At 47.4% G+C, this 16,910-nt stretch overlaps 1 protein-coding gene across 5 annotated transcripts in view; it reads left to right on the forward strand.

Annotated features, from left to right (window-relative positions):
• The window catches only part of LOC118394846 (inward rectifier potassium channel 13-like), a 383,815-nt gene that overhangs the window by 247,563 nt on the left and 119,342 nt on the right, over positions 1–16,910 (forward strand). Inside the window, exon 1 of one of the 5 annotated variants that reach the window (XM_052510235.1) lies at positions 10,802–10,944. The exons of 2 other annotated variants lie outside the window; for them this stretch is intronic. In XM_052510235.1, the coding sequence (XP_052366195.1) occupies positions 10,941–10,944 (4 nt within the window). In that variant the 5' untranslated portion in view covers positions 10,802–10,940. Of the gene's footprint in view, positions 1–10,801; positions 10,945–11,239; positions 11,381–12,250; positions 12,465–16,910 lie in introns of those variants that run through there. 2 more of the 5 variants (XM_052510157.1, XM_052510136.1) reach the window with 2 other exon arrangements.

Genomic DNA, 16,910 nt, shown 5'->3' on the forward strand with positions numbered 1-16,910 from the left:
ATCACGCATTAGTTTAATTAACATCTCTCCTTCTCACTATCACGCATTAGTTTAATTAACATCTCTCTCTCCTTCTCACTATCACGCATTAGTTTAATTAACATCTCTCCTTCTCACTATCACGCATTAGTTTAATTAACATCTCTCCTTCTCTCTATCACGCATTAGTTTAATTAACATCTCTCCTTCTCACTATCACGCATTAGTTTAATTAACATCTCTCCTTCTCACTATCACGCATTAGTTTAATTAACATCTCTCCTTCTCACTATCACGCATTAGTTTAATTAACATCTCTCCTTCTCACTATCACGCATTAGTTTAATTAACATCTCTCCTTCTCACTATCACGCATTAGTTTAATTAACATCTCTCCTTCTCACTATCACGCATTAGTTTAATTAACATCTCTCCTTCTCACTATCACGCATTAGTTTAATTAACATCTCTCCTTCTCACTATCACGCATTAGTTTAATTAACATCTCTCCTTCTCACTATCACGCATTAGTTTAATTAACATCTCTCCTTCTCACTATCACGCATTAGTTTAATTAACATCTCTCCTTCTCACTATCACGCATTAGTTTAATTAACATCTCTCCTTCTCACTATCACGCATTAGTTTCTCTTCCCCACCCGCCGTTTTAAAAAAGACCCGACGGGGCTCATTGCCTGCTTAAATCATACAGAAACGGGCAGCGTGGGGGTCATGTAATTTATTCTGTTGGAAAGGGGAGCAATTGTGCTTTACAATGGTATTGACATTACAGTTGATCTGGAAGTATTACGTTTTTGGGCCGCTAAAATAAGGTCAATTGTACAGACCAAGGCGATGTACAAAAGTGAGTGAGTTTACGTTAGCTAACATATCGGTACATACTGCTACGCGGTTCGTAAGGACAGTGTAGCTAAGAACTTGTCAGCCAACATAACGTGTAAGGTAACTTATTTGAAAAGTAATTTCTTTATGATATAGCTCAACATTTTTTAAAACATTTTCCATAATTAGTAAAAGCAATGAATTTGTATCCGCTCTCGTTGGACTTCGGCTGCATATTTTCTGAAGAATTGCATTATGGGCCCTAAAAGCACAGAAATATTGTCCACTGCTTGTATACTTAATATTTTGGCGAATGTAGTACGACAACCTGGAACATTTGGCATACTAACTTTATCCATACTATGACCAATAAGCATACAAAATACTAACTTTATCCATACTATGACCAATAAGCATACACAATACTAACTCTATCCATACTATGACCAATAAGCATACAAAATACTAACTCTATCCATACTATGACCAATAAGCATACAAAATACTAACTCTATCCATACTATGACCAATAAGCATACAAAATACTAACTTTATCCATACTATGACCAATAAGCATACAAAATACTAACTCTATCCATACTATGACCAATAAGCATACAAAATACTAACTCTATCCATACTATGACCAATAAGCATACAAAATACTAACTCTATCCATACTATGACCAATAAGCATACAAAATACTAACTTTATCCATACTATCACCAATAAGCATACAAAATACTAACTCTATCCATACTATGACCAATAAGCATACAAAATACTAACTCTATCCATACTATGACCAATAAGCATACAAAATACTAACTCTATCCATACTATGACCAATAAGCATACAAAATACTAACTCTATCCATACTATGACCAATAAGCATACAAAATGCCTTTATCCATACTATGACCAATAAGCATACAAAATACTAACTTTATCCATACTATGACCAATAAGCATACAAAATACTAACTCTATCCATACTATGACCAATAAGCATACAAAATACTAACTTTATCCATACTATGACCAATAAGCATACAAAATACTAACTCTATCCATACTATGACCAATAAGCATACAAAATACTAACTCTATCCATACTATGACCAATAAGCATACAAAATACTAACTCCATCCATACTATGACCAATAAGCATACAAAATACTAACTTTATCCATACTATGACCAATAAGCATACAAAATACTCAATTTACGTCACAAATAGTACGGTTAGTGTGGTTACTATGATTATTCAAACACAGCTTCGGATTTTGAATCAATCAATCAAGTGTTTGGTCCCCACAAGGATAGTATAGCAAAGGTTTGTGTGTATGCTTGCGTGTGCGCTTGCTTGCCTGTTTGAGAGACGCTAAAATGTGTGTGTGTGTGTTTGTGTACTGTAGCTCATCCCCTGGCCAACCTCAGACAGGTATATATCCTCATCACTCAGTGCTGAGTCGACACAAATGGGTCAGATTCCTCTTACCCCTACACATAAAGCTGTCTGCAGGGGTGACCGAGACTCAGCACGTCAATATACAACCCTATCTGCACCCCTGTTTCTAATCCCTACACCAGACAGCTGAATGTCTGCAGGGGTGGGCCTCAGCCCTTTAAATATACAGCTCTATCTGCACCCCTGTTTCTATCCCCAACTCCAGACAGCTGAATGTCTGCAGGGGTGGGCCTCAGCCCTTAAATATACACCTCTATCTGCACTCGTTTCTATTCCCTACTCCAGACAGCTGAATGTCTGCAGGGGTGGGCCTCAGCCCTTTAAATATACACCTCTATCTGCACCCCTGTTTCTATCCCCTACTCCAGACAGCTGAATGTCTGCAGGGGTGGGCCTCAGCCCTTTAAATATACACCTCTATCTGCACTCGTTTCTATTCCCTACTCCAGACAGCTGAATGTCTGCAGGGTGGGACTCAGCCATAAATATGCCACCTCTATCTGCACCTGTTTCCTTCCTACTCCAGACAGCTGAATGTCTGTAGAATTGGGACTCAACCCTTTAAATATACACCTCTATCTGCACCTGTTCTCCTTCCCTACTCCAGACAGCTGAATGTCTGTAGGGGGGTGGGACTCAGCCCTTAAATATACACCTCTATCTGCCTCGTTTCTATTCCCTACCTCAGACAGCTGGAATGTCTGTAGGGGTGGGACTCAGCCCTTTAAATATACACCTCTATCTGCACTCGTTTCTATTCCCTACTCCAGACAGCTGAATGTCTGCAGGGCAGGCCTCAGCCCTTTAAATATACACCTCTATCTGCACCCTGTTTCTATTCCTACTCCAGACAGCTGAATGTCTGCAGGGGGTGGGACTCAATACTTTAAATATACACCTCTATACACTGTTTCTATCCCCTACTCCAGACAGCTGAATGTCTGCAGGGGTGGGCCTCAGCCCTTTAAATATATACCTCTATCTGCACCCCTGTTTCTATTCCCTACTCCAGACAGCTGAATGACTGCAGGAATGGGCCTCAGCCCTTTAAATATACACCCGTCTTAAAGGATACTTCAGGATTTTGGCAATGATGCCAAACTCATGGATACTATTTTTATGTCCCTGTGTCCAGTATGAAGGAAGTTAGAGGTAGTTTCACAAGTTAATGCTAACTAGCATTTGCGGAATCACTAGAAGTATATAGGTATCTACTAGCATGCTAGCAGATACCCACAGACTTCAAGTACTGGACACAGAGACATAAAAATGGTATCCACAAGTTCCTCTGACTCTGGGGAAGCATACTTAATAAAAAATATTAACGCAACTTGCAACAATTTCAAAGGTTTTACTGAGTTACGGTTCATATAAGGAAATCAGTCAATTTAAACAAATTCATTAGGCCCTAATCTATGGATTTCACATGACTGGAGATACAGATATGCATCTGTTGGTCACAGACACCTTAAAAAAAGGACAGGGCCGTGGATTAGAAAACCAGTCAGTATCTGGTGTGACCACCATGTGCTTCATGCAGCGCGACACATCTCCTTCACATTGAGTTGATCAGGCTGTTGATTGTGGCCTGTGGAATGTTGTCCCACACCTCTTCAATGGCTGTGCAAAGTTGCTGGATATTGAAGGAAACTGTAAAACGCTGTTGTGCACATCGATCCAGAGCATCCCAAACGTGCTCAATGAGTGACATGTCTGGTGAGTATGCAGGCCATGGAACAACTGGGACATTTTCAGCTTCCAGGAATTGTGTACAGATTCTTGAGGCGTGGGACCTTGCATTATCATGCTAAAACATGAGGTGATGGCGTGGATGAATGACACGACAATGGGCCTCAGGATCTCATCACAGTATCTCTGCGCATTCAAATTGCCATGGTTAAAATGTAATTGTGTTTGTTGTAGTTATGCATGCCCATACCATAACTTCATCACCACCATGGGACAATCTGTTCACAACGTTGACAACAGCAAACCGTTAGCCCACACAACGCCATACACGTGATCTGCGGTTGTGAGGCCAGTTAGACGTACTGCCAAATTCTCTAAAACAGTGTTGGAGGCAGCTTATGGTAGAGAAACATTCAATTCTCTGGCAACAGCTCTGGTGTACATTCCTACAGTCAACATGCCAATTACACGCTCCTTCAGAACTTCAGACATCTGTGGCATTGTGTTGTCTGACAATACGGCACATTTTAGAGTGGCCTTTTATTGTCCACAACACAAAGTGCAACTGTGTAATGATCATCCTGTTTAATCAGCTTCTTGATATGCCACACCTCTCAGGTGGGTGGATTATCTTGGCAAAGGAGAAATGCTCTCTAACGGATATAAACAAATTGGTGCACACAATTGGAGAGAAACAAGCATTTTGTGCATATGGAAAATGTCTGGGATCTTTTATTTCAGCTCATGAAACATGGGACCAACACTTTACATGTTGTGTTTATATTTTTGTTCAGTGGAGATAAAGGGCCTCCTTGCCAAAATCCCGAAGTATCCCTTTAGCATCCTATACCAGTCTTCTCCGTCCTACCAATTTCTCAACTGACAACCTGCACTAGGCTCCTACCACTGTCTAAGCTGACACCCTGCACCAGGCTCCTACCACTGTCTAAGCAGACACTCTGCACTAGGCTCCTACCACTGTCTAAGCTGACACTCTGCACCAGGCTCCTACCACTGTCTAAGCAGACACTGCACCAGGCTCCTACCACTGTCTAAGCAGACACTGCACCAGGCTCCTACCACTGTCTAAGCAGACACTCTGCACCAGGCTCCTACCACTGTCTAAGCAGACACTCTGCACTAGGCTCCTACCACTGTCTAAGCAGACACTCTGGCCCAGGCTCCTACCACTGTCTCAACTGACAACCTGCACTAGGCTCCTACCACTGTCTAAGCAGACACTCTGCACTAGGCTCCTACCACTGTCTAAGCAGACACTCTGGCCCAGGCTCCTACCACTGTCTCAACTGACAACCTGCACTAGGCTCCTACCACTGTCTAAGCTGACACCCTGCACCAGGCTCCTACCACTGTCTAAGCAGACACTCTGCACTAGGCTCCTACCACTGTCTAAGCAGACACTCTGCACTAGGCTCCTACCACTGTCTAAGCAGACACTCTGCACTAGGGCTCCTACCACTGTCTAAGCAGACACTCTGCACTGGGCTCCTACCACTGTCTAAGCAGACACTCTGCACTAGGCTCCTACCACTGTCTAAGCAGACACTCTGCACTAGGCTCCTACCACTGTCTAAGCAGACACTCTGCACTAGGCTCCTACCACTGTCTAAGCAGACACTCTGCACTAGGCTCCTACCACTGTCTAAGCAGACACTCTGCACTAGGCTCCTACCACTGTCTAAGCTGACACCCTGCACCAGGCTCCTACCACTGTCTAAGCAGACACTCTGCACTAGGCTCCTACCACTGTCTAAGCTGACACCTGCACCAGGCTCCTACCACTGTCTAAGCAGACACTCTGCACCAGGCTCCTACCACTGTCTCAACTGACAACCTGCACTAGGCTCCTACCACTGTCTAAGCAGACACTCTGCACTAGGCTCCTACCACTGTCTAAGCAGACACTCTGCACCAGGCTCCTACCACTGTCTAAGCTGACACCCTGCACCAGGCTCCTACTACTGTCTAAGCAGACACTCTGCACTAGGCTCCTACCACTGTCTAAGCAGACACTCTGCACTAGGCTCCTACCACTGTCTAAGCAGACACTCTGCACCAGGCTCCTACCACTGTCTCAACTGACAACCTGCACTAGGCTCCTACCACTGTCTAAGCAGACACTCTGCACCAGGCTCCTACCACTGTCTCAACTGACAACCTGCACTAGGCTCCTACCACTGTCTAAGCAGACACTCTGCACCAGGCTCCTACCACTGTCTCAACTGACAACCTGCACCAGGCTCCTACCACTGTCTAAGCAGACACTCTGCACTAGGCTCCTACCACTGTCTAAGCAGACACTCTGCACCAGGCTCCTACCACTGTCTAAGCAGACACTCTGCACCAGGCTCCTACCACTGTCTAAGCCACATATGTCAGAGTCAAGGCCCGCGGGCCACATCCGGCCAGCGAGAAGGTTTTTACGGCCCCTGGGATGATCTTGATTTATTATTAGAACCGGCCCGCAGACCGCAGCAAGCCGGCAGCCCGCAGATCTTTTACACGCACCAATACTACATTTCCCACAATGCAACGGTGACGCACCGAGCAGTAGGCTGCTTCATTTCAATATTTATTGGCACAGCAGTTGTCAGCATCACAGTAAAATTAACTTTCAGATACCCATCAAAAATGGCAAAACGGAAGGTGGACACTGAGAACCGGGGTTTCAAACAAGGTGGGAGTCAGGTATTTGTTCACGGAGGTAGCTGGAAAACCTGTGTGTCTTCTGTGTGGAGAAAGTGTGGCGGTACTGAAAGAGTATAATCTGAGACGACATTATGAAATGAAACACGCGGACAAAAACAAGAATATGGACATGGAACAAAGGCTACAAAAGGCAGAGGAATTAAAACGAGGCCTCAAAATCTCGACAGGCTCTGTTCAAAAAGCCAAATCACAAGGCCAGGCTGCTGTCAAGGCCAGTTTTATTTTGGCAGAAGAGATCGCTAAATCAGCCGGCCATTTACGGAGGGGATTTCATCAAAAACTGCATGATTAAAGTTTGTGACGAAGTTTGCCCAGAAAAAAGGCAACTCTTTTTAAATGTGAGTCTGAGCAGAAACACCATTGCCGAGAGAGTAGACCAGTTGTCCATCAATCTAAAAGAGCAGCTTGTGAAAAGGGAAAAGATTTCATTGCATATTCCTTGGCTGTGGATGAGAGCACCGACATTTCTCATTGCCCAGTTGTCAATTTTCATCCGCGGAGTGGACTCCAGCCTAAGCGTGACAGAGGAGTTTTGGCTTTACGTCCTATCATGGCACAACTACGGGCATGATTTGTATGAAGAGGTGTCAAGATGTGTAAATGAGATGGAGCTGCCTTTGGGAAAACTCGTGGGTTTGACAACCACGGAGCACCTGCGATGTGTGGACACAGGAGCGGACTGGTGGCGAAGATACGGGAAAAGATGCAAGAGGAAAACGCGACAGGTGAGCTGACAGCTTATCATTGTATCATACACCAGGAAGCGTTGTGCGGTAAAGCCTTGAAAATGGAGCATGTAATGAGCATCATCACGCGCACAGTTAACTTTATCAGAGCCAAAGGTTTGAATCACCGCCAGTTCAAGGCATTTCTGACGGAGTTAGAAATGGAGCATGGTGATTTGCCTTATCACAAGGTGCGATGGCTAAGCCAGGGAAAGGTGCTTCAAAGATGATTATTGAGGAGATTTGTCTGTTCTTGGACAGCAAGGGAAAGACACAACACAACTCCAGACGAAATGTTTCTAATATTGAAATGGCTTTTCTGTGTGACATTCAGTCATCTGAATGCAATGAACTTGCAGCTGCAGGGTCGGGATCGTGTCATCTCTGATATGTACAGTACAGTGAAGGCATTTAAAACCAAACTGACTCATGCAGATGCGGAAAGAAAATTTGAGCCACTTTCCCAGCTGCCAGACCATGAAAGAGAAGCTCTCTACCAGTGCGTTCCCAGCGCACAGTTGGCTGATAAAATAGGTATGCTTGCCGCTGACTTTTCGACGCCGATTTGCTGACTTTGAAGCACAAAAGCAGGTTGGAACTGCTCGGTAACCCATTTGCTGTTGACGTGGAAAGCTCACCACCAAACCTCCAAATGGAGTTGATTGACCTCCAATGCAATGATGCACTGAGGGCAAAATATGCGGCAGTGGGTGCTGCGGGTTCGCCCGTTTCCTCCCCTGACACAATGCCCCAGCTGCGCATCCAGGCTGCTCAAACGTTGTCTATGTTTGGCAGCACATACCTGTGTGAACAACTGTTTTCTTTGATGAACTTGAACAAAACATCACACAGAAGTCGACTTACTGCTGAACACCTCCACTCAATTCTGAGGATTTCCTCAGCTCAGAGCCTTACCCCGAACATTGATGAACTTGTGGAAAAGATGGGACACCACCAAGTATCACCCTCAACCTCAAACAAGTGAACATTACTGTGCAATCACATATTTAGAGTTTTTACTCAGTTCAAGTTTAAAAAAAGTTTAATATTTGTTTTCACTGCATGTTACTTCTCCTTAAACAAAGTGTTGTTTTTTGATTAATAGATTTTTGCACTTTATTTTATTGTATTTCAATCCAATTATATTTTAAAAATATTTCAGTTGAGTGGATGATAGAAAATTGCTATTATTGTTTTTTTCTTTGAAGTAAATTTAGCCCACTTTTGCTAAAATAGAAAATATAGGCTACTGATGGTGCCTTGAATACCGGTTTCTTTCATTTAATGTTCATGTTATGGGGATTTTTATATAAAGGAAATTTGTCTTTTTGTGTCTGTTGAAAATTAAAGATTACTGACAGAGCCATAAGAAAATATTGCTTTATTTATCTGATCATATTGGAATATATTTGTTAGGTTTTCAGTAGGTTCAATTAGGTTCACTAGACTATATGCGTCATTTAAAAAATTTTCAATGAACATTCGAACAGTCCGGCCCTCGGCTTGTAGCTAAATTTTTATTTGGCCCTCCGTCCATTTGACTTTGACACCCCTGGTCTAAGCAGACACCCTGCACCAGGCTCCTACCACTGTCTAAGCAGACACTCTGCACCAGGCTCCTACCACTGTCTAAGCAGACACCCTGCACCAGGCTCCTACCACTGTCTAAGCAGACACCCTGCACCAGGCTCCTACCACTGTCTAAGCAGACACCCTGCACCAGGCTCCTACCACTGTCTAAGCAGACACCCTGCACCAGGCTCCTACCACTGTCTAAGCAGACACCCTGCACCAGGCTCCTACCACTGTCTAAGCAGACACCCTGCACCAGGCTCCTACCACTGTCTAAGCAGACACCCTGCACCAGGCTCCTACCACTGTCTAAGCAGACACTCTGCACCAGGCTCCTACCACTGTCTCAACTGACAACCTGCACTAGGCTCCTACCACTGTCTAAGCTGACACCCTGCACCAGGCTCCTACCACTGTCTAAGCAGACACTCTGCACCAGGCTCCTACCACTGTCTAAGCAGACACTCTGCACTGGCTCCTACCACTGTCTAAGCTGACACCCTGCACCAGGCTCCTACCACTGTCTCAACTGACAACCTGCACCAGGCTCCTACCACTGTCTCAACTGACAACCTGCACCAGGCTCCTACCACTGTCTAAGCAGACACTCTGCACTAGGCTCCTACCACTGTCTAAGCAGACACTCTGAACCAGGCTCCTACCACTGTCTAAGCAGACACTCTGCACCAGGCTCCTACCACTGTCTCAACTGACACCCTGCACCAGGCTCCTACCACTGTCTCAACTGACAACCTGCACCAGGCTCCTACCACTGTCTCAACTGACAACCTGCACCAGGCTCCTACCACTGTCTAAGCAGACACTCTGCACCAGGCTCCTACCACTGTCTAAGCAGACACTCTGCACTAGGCTCCTACCACTGTCTAAGCTGACACCCTGCACCAGGCTCCTACCACTGTCTAAGCAGACACCCTGCACCAGGCTCCTACCACTGTCTAAGCAGACACTCTGCACCAGGCTCCTACCACTGTCTAAGCAGACACTCTGCACCAGGCTCCTACCACTGTCTAAGCAGACACTGCACCAGGCTCCTACCACTGTCTAAGCAGACACTCTGCACCAGGCTCCTACCACTGTCTCAACTGACAACCTGCACTAGGCTCCTACCACTGTCTAAGCTGACACCCCTGCACCAGGCTCCTACCACTGTCTAAGCAGACACTCTGCACCAGGCTCCTACCACTGTCTAAGCAGACACTCTGCACCAGGCTCCTACCACTGTCTCAACTGACAACCTGCACTAGGCTCCTACCACTGTCTAAGCAGACACTCTGCACTAGGCTCCTACCACTGTCTAAGCAGACACTCTGCACTAGGCTCCTACCACTGTCTAAGCTGACACCCTGCACCAGGCTCCTACCACTGTCTACATTTACATTTACATTTAAGTCATTTAGCAGACGCTCTTATCCAGAGCGACTTACAAATTGGTGCATACACCTTATGACAACCAGTGGAACAGCCACTTGCATCTAAATCTTGTTGGGGGAGAAGGATTACCTACCCTTACTTACCCTATCCTAGGTATTCCTTGAAGAGGTGGGGTTTCAGGTGTCTCCGGAAGGTGGTGATTGACTCCGCTGTCCTGGCGTCGTGAGGGAGTTTGTTCCACCATTGGGGGCCAGAGCAGCGAACAGTTTTGACTGGGCTGAGCGGGAACTGTACTTCCTCAGTGGTAGGGAGGCGAGCAGGCCAGAGGTGGATGAACGCAGTGCCCTTGTTTGGGTGTAGGGCCTGATCAGAGCCTGGAGGTACTGAGGTGCCGTTCCCTCACAGCTCCGTAGGCGAGCACCATGGTCTTGTAGCGGATGCGAGCTTCAACTGGAAGCCAGTGGAGAGAGCGGAGGAGCGGGGTGACGTGAGAGAACTTGGGAAGGTTGAACACCAGACGGGCTGCGGCGTTCTGGATGAGTTGTAGGGGTTTAATGGCACAGGCAGGGAGCCCAGCCAACAGCGAGTTGCAGTAATCAAGACGGGAGATGACAAGTGCCTGGATTAGGACCTGCGCCGCTTCCTGTGAGGCAGGGTCGTACTCTGCGGATGTTGTAGAGCATGAACCTACAGGAACAGGACACCGCCTTGATGTTAGTTGAGAACGTCAGGGTGTTGTCCAGGATCACGCCAAGGTTCTTAGCGCTCTGGGAGGAGGACACAATGGAGTTGTCAACCGTGATGGCGAGATCATGGAACGGGCAGTCCTTCCCGGGAGGAAGAGGAGCTCCGTCTTGCTGAGGTTCAGCTTGAGGTGGTGATCCGTCATCCACACTGATATGTCTGCCAGACATGCAGAGATGCGATTCGCCACCTGGTCATCAGAAGGGGGAAAGGAGAAGATTAATTGTGTGTCGTCTGCATAGCAATGATAGGAGAGACCATGTGAGGTTATGACAGAGCCAAGTGACTTGGTGTATAGCGAGAATAAGAGAGGGCCTAGAACAGAGCCCTGGGGGACACCAGTGGTGAGAGCGCGTGGTGAGGAGACAGATTCTCGCCACGCCACCTGGTAGGAGCGACCTGTCAGGTAGGACGCAATCCAAGCGTGGGCCGCGCCGGAGATGCCCAACTCGGAGAGGGTGGAGAGGAGGATCTGATGGTTCACAGTATCGAAGGCAGCCCGATAGGTCTAGAAGGATGAGAGCAGAGGAGAGAGAGTTAGCTTTAGCAGTGCGGAGCGCCTCCGTGATACAGAGAAGAGCAGTCTCAGTTGAATGACTAGTCTTGAAACCTGACTGATTTGGATCAAGAAGGTCATTCTGAGAGAGATAGCGGTAGAGCTGGCCAAGGACGGCACGCTCAAGAGTTTTGGAGAGAAAAGAGAGAAGGGATACTGGTCTGTAGTTGTTGACATCGGAGGGATCGAGTGTAGGTTTTTCAGAAGGGGGTGCAACTCTCGCTCTCTTGAAGACGGGAGGGACGTAGCCAGCGGTCAGGGATGAGTTGATGAGCGAGGTGAGGTAAGGGAGAAGGTCTCCGGAAATGGTCTGGAGAAGAGAGGAGGGGATAGGGTCAAGCGGGCAGGTTGTTGGGCGGCCGGCCGTCACAAGACGCGAGATTTCATCTGGAGAGAGGGGAGAAAGAGGTCAGAGCATAGGGTAGGGCAGTGTGAGCAGAACCAGCGGTGTCGTTTGACTTAGCAAACGAGGATCGGATGTCATCGACCTTCTTTTCAAAATGGTTGACGAAGTCATCTGCAGAGAGAGGAGGAGGGAGGGGGAAGGATTCAGGAGGGAGGAGAAGGTGGCAAAGAGCTTCCTAGGGTTAGAGGCAGATGCTTGGAACTTAGAATGGTAGAAAGTGGCTTTAGCAGCAGAGACAGAGGAGGAAAATGTAGAGAGGAGGGAGTGAAAGGATGCCAGGTCCGCAGGGAGGCGAGTTTTCCTCCATTTCCGCTCGGCTGCCCGGAGCCCTGTTCTGTGAGCTCGCAATGAGTCGTCGAGCCACGGAGCGGGAGGGAGGACCGAGCCGGCCTGGAGGATAGGGGACATAGGGAGTCAAAGGATGCAGTAAGGGAGGAGAGGAGGGTTGAGGAGGCAGAATCAGGAGATAGGTTGGAGAAAGTTTGAGCAGAGGGAAGAGAAGATAGGATGGAAGAGGAGAGAGTAGCGGGGGAGAGAGAGCGAAGGTTGGGACGGCGCGATACCATCCAGTAGGGGCAGTGTGGGAAGTGTTGGATGAGAGCGAGAGGGAAAAGGATACAAGGTAGTGGTCGGAAACTTGGAGGGAGTTGCAATGAGGTTAGTGGAAGAACAGCATCTAGTAAAGATGAGGTCAAGCGTATTGCCTGCCTTGTGAGTAGGGGGAAGGTGAGAGGGTGAGGTCAAAAGAGGAGAGGAGTGGAAAGAAGGAGGCAGAGAGGAATGAGTCAAGGTAGACGTGGGGAGGTTAAAGTCGCCCAGAACTGTGAGAGGTGAGCCGTCCTCAGGAAAGGAGCTTATCAAGGCATCAAGCTCATTGATGAACTCTCAAGGAACCTGGAGGGCGATAAATGATAAGGATGTTAAGCTTGAAAGGGCTGGTAACTGTGACAGCATGGAATTCAAGGAGGCAATAGACAGATGGGTAAGGGGAGAAAGAGAAAGACCACTTGGGAGAGATGAGGATCCGGTGCCACCACCCCGCTGACCAGAAGCTCTCGGGGTGTGCGAGAACACGTGGGCGGACGGAGAGAGCAGTAGGAGTAGCAGTGTTATCTGTGGTGATCCATGTTTCCGTCAGTGCCAAGAAGTCAAGGGACTGGAGGGAGGCATAGGCTGAGATGAACTCTGCCTTGTTGGACGCAGATTGGCAGTTCCAGAGGCTACCGGAGACCTGGAACTCCACGTGGGTCGTACGCTGGGACCACCAGGTTAGGGTGGTCGCGGCCACGTGTGTGGAGCGTTTGTATGGTCTGTGCAGAGAGGAGAGAACAGGGATAGACAGACACATAGTTGACAGGCTACAGAAAAGGCTACGCTAATGCAAGGAAATTGGAATGACAAGCGGACTACACGTCTCGAATGTTCAGAAAGTTAGGCTTACGTAGCAAGAATCTTATTGACTAAAATGATTAAAAAGATACAGTACTGCTAAAGTAGGCTAGCTGGCAGTAGCTGCGTTGTTGACACTACACTAATCAAGTCGTTCCGTTGAGTGTAATAATTTCTACAGTGCTGCTATTCGGGGGGCTAGCTGGCTAGCTAGCAGTGTTGTTTACGTTACGTTGAGTTAAAAGAACGACAATAGCTGGCTAGCGAACCTCAGTGAATTAAGATAATCACTCCAAGGCTACACACACTAAACTACACAATTATCTTGGAAACAAAGACAGCTATGTAGCTAGCTAACACTGAACTAATCAAGTCGTACTAGTGCAGACACTCTGCACTAGGCTCCTACCACTGTCTAAGCAGACACTCTGCACCAGGCTCCTACCACTGTCTAAGCAGACACTCTGCACCAGGCTCCTACCACTGTCTCAACTGACACCCTGCACCAGGCTCCTACCACTGTCTCAACTGACAACCTGCACTAGGCTCCTACCACTGTCTAAGCTGACACCCTGCACCAGGCTCCTACCACTGTCTCAACTGACAACCTGCACCAGGCTCCTACCACTGTCTAAGCAGACACTCTGCACCAGGCTCCTACCACTGTCTAAGCAGACACTCTGCACCAGGCTCCTACCACTGTCTAAGCAGACACTCTGCACTAGGCTCCTACCACTGTCTAAGCTGACACCCTGCACCAGGCTCCTACCACTGTCTAAGCAGACACCCTGCACCAGGCTCCTACCACTGTCTAAGCAGACACTCTGCACCAGGCTCCTACCACTGTCTAAGCAGACACTCTGCACCAGGCTCCTACCACTGTCTAAGCAGACACTGCACCAGGCTCCTACCACTGTCTAAGCAGACACTCTGCACCAGGCTCCTACCACTGTCTCAACTGACAACCTGCACTAGGCTCCTACCACTGTCTAAGCTGACACCCTGCACCAGGCTCCTACCACTGTCTAAGCAGACACTCTGCACCAGGCTCCTACCACTGTCTAAGCAGACACTCTGCACCAGGCTCCTACCACTGTCTCAACTGACAACCTGCACTAGGCTCCTACCACTGTCTAAGCAGACACTCTGCACTAGGCTCCTACCACTGTCTAAGCAGACACTCTGCACCAGGCTCCTACCACTGTCTAAGCAGACACTCTGCACTAGGCTCCTACCACTATCTAAGCAGACACTCTGCACCAGGCTCCTACCACTGTCTAAGCAGACACTCTGCACCAGGCTCCTACCACTGTCTAAGCAGACACTCTGCACCAGGCTCCTACCACTGTCTAAGCAGACACTCTGCACCAGGCTCCTACCACTGTCTAAGCAGACACTGCACCAGGCTCCTACCACTGTCTAAGCAGACACTCTGCACCAGGCTCCTACCACTGTCTAAGCAGACACTGCACCATGCTCCTACCACTGTCTCAACTGACAACCTGCACCAGGGTCCTACCACTGTCTAAGCAGACACTCTGCACTAGGCTCCTACCACTGTCTAAGCAGACACTCTGCACCAGGCTCCTACCACTGTCTAAGCAGACACTCTGCACTAGGCTCCTACCACTATCTAAGCAGACACTCTGCACCAGGCTCCCACCACTATCAAAGCAGACACTCTGCACAAGGCTCCTACCAATCTCTGTCTCAGCCAACATCTGTTAATTTCACTCTCTTGGCTGTTTATCTCTCTGTCTCCCTCTCCGTTGGTCTCTTTTGTCTATCCCCCTGTCTGCCTGTCCATTGGTCTCTTCTGTCTTTCTCTCTGTCTGCCTGTCGCTCCACAATTCATTAGGTATTTGTGTGTGTATGAATGTGTGGTGAGACGCAATGTTCACCAACTCAGTCCTAAAATAAATACTGTAGGTATTACCCCTAAAGAAAGGCATTTCATTCATTCTGATCATAGACAGACAGAGAGGGCAAGAGCAGCAGCGTAGCTATAGTAGAATAATGACAGGAATCATTCTGTTCTGGCAGACAGTGGGAGGTTGGAGAAACTCACCTCTTAATCTATACACCCCTATATCACCCAGAACAGGGAGAGTTCTCCAGGGTTCTACAGTGTTATTGAGGCAAGGGGGGGAGGGGGTTGACTGTGTCTGGGATCCACCTGGGAGACAGTCCAACCCTGCTGGGATTTCAACTACACCCACCACCCTGGTGTTAAGTTATTGTCTGTCTGCACCTCACAGTGACTCATCAAGGGGAGGGAGGGAGGGCAAAGAAATGCAGAGGATTGAGACTACAGAAGAGAAATAGAGAAATTACCCTACAGAGATCAAATATGTATGCAGACTGTTACATACATGAACCACTATTGTTGATGTAAATTTAAGCTATATAGATAAGAATAATTATCATGAGCATTATGATCATTATGGAGAGCAGAGATGTGAGAAAGACATGGAAACAGAGAGAGTAGGAACGCAGAGAGGAGAGATGTGAGAAAGACATGTAAACAGAGAGAGTAGGAACGCAGAGGAGGGATGTGAGAAAGACATGGAAACAGAGAGAGTAGGAACGCAGAGAGGAGAGATGTGAGAGACATGGAAACAGAGAGTAGGAACGAAGACAGAGAGAGATGTGAGAAAGACATGGAAACAGAGAGAGAGAGTAGGAACGCAGAGGAGAGATGTGAGAAAGACATGTAAACAGAGAGAGTAGGACGCAGAGGAGAGATGTGAGAATTGACATGTAAACAGAGAGAGTAGGAACGCAGAGAGGAGAGATGTGAGAAAGACATAGAGAGGAAGATGAGACAGAGAGGAACGCAGAGAGGAGAGATGTGAGAAAGACATGGAAACAGAGAGAGAATAGGAACATGCAGAGAGAATGCAGAGAGGAGAGATGGAGAGAAAGACATGGAAACAGAGAGAGTAGGAAACGCAGAGAGGAGAGATGAGAGACATGTAAACAGAGAGAGTAGGAATGCAGAGAGGAGAGATGTGGAGAAAGACATGGAAACAGAGAGAGAGACACAGAGAGGAGATGTGAGAAAGACATGGAAACAGAGAGGGTAGGAACGCAGAGAGGAGAGATGTGAGAAAGACATGGAAACAGAGAGAGAGTAGGAACGCAGAGAGGAGAGATGAAAGACATGTAAACAGAGAGAGGAACGCAGAGAGAGAGATGTGAGAAAAAGACATGTAAAACAGAGAGAGTAGGACGAGAGAGGAGAGATGTGAGAATTGACATGGAAACAGAGAGAGTAGGAACAGAGAGGAGAGATGTGAAAGACATGTAAACAGAGAGAGTAGGAACGCAGAGAGGAGAGATGTGAGAAGACAGAAAGAACAGAGAGGAGAGATGGAAACAGAGAGAGTAGGAACGCAGAGAGAGAGATGA

Source organism: Oncorhynchus keta, chromosome 1 (assembly GCF_023373465.1).
Source record: "Oncorhynchus keta strain PuntledgeMale-10-30-2019 chromosome 1, Oket_V2, whole genome shotgun sequence".
Taxonomy (NCBI): Eukaryota; Metazoa; Chordata; class Actinopteri; order Salmoniformes; family Salmonidae; genus Oncorhynchus; species Oncorhynchus keta.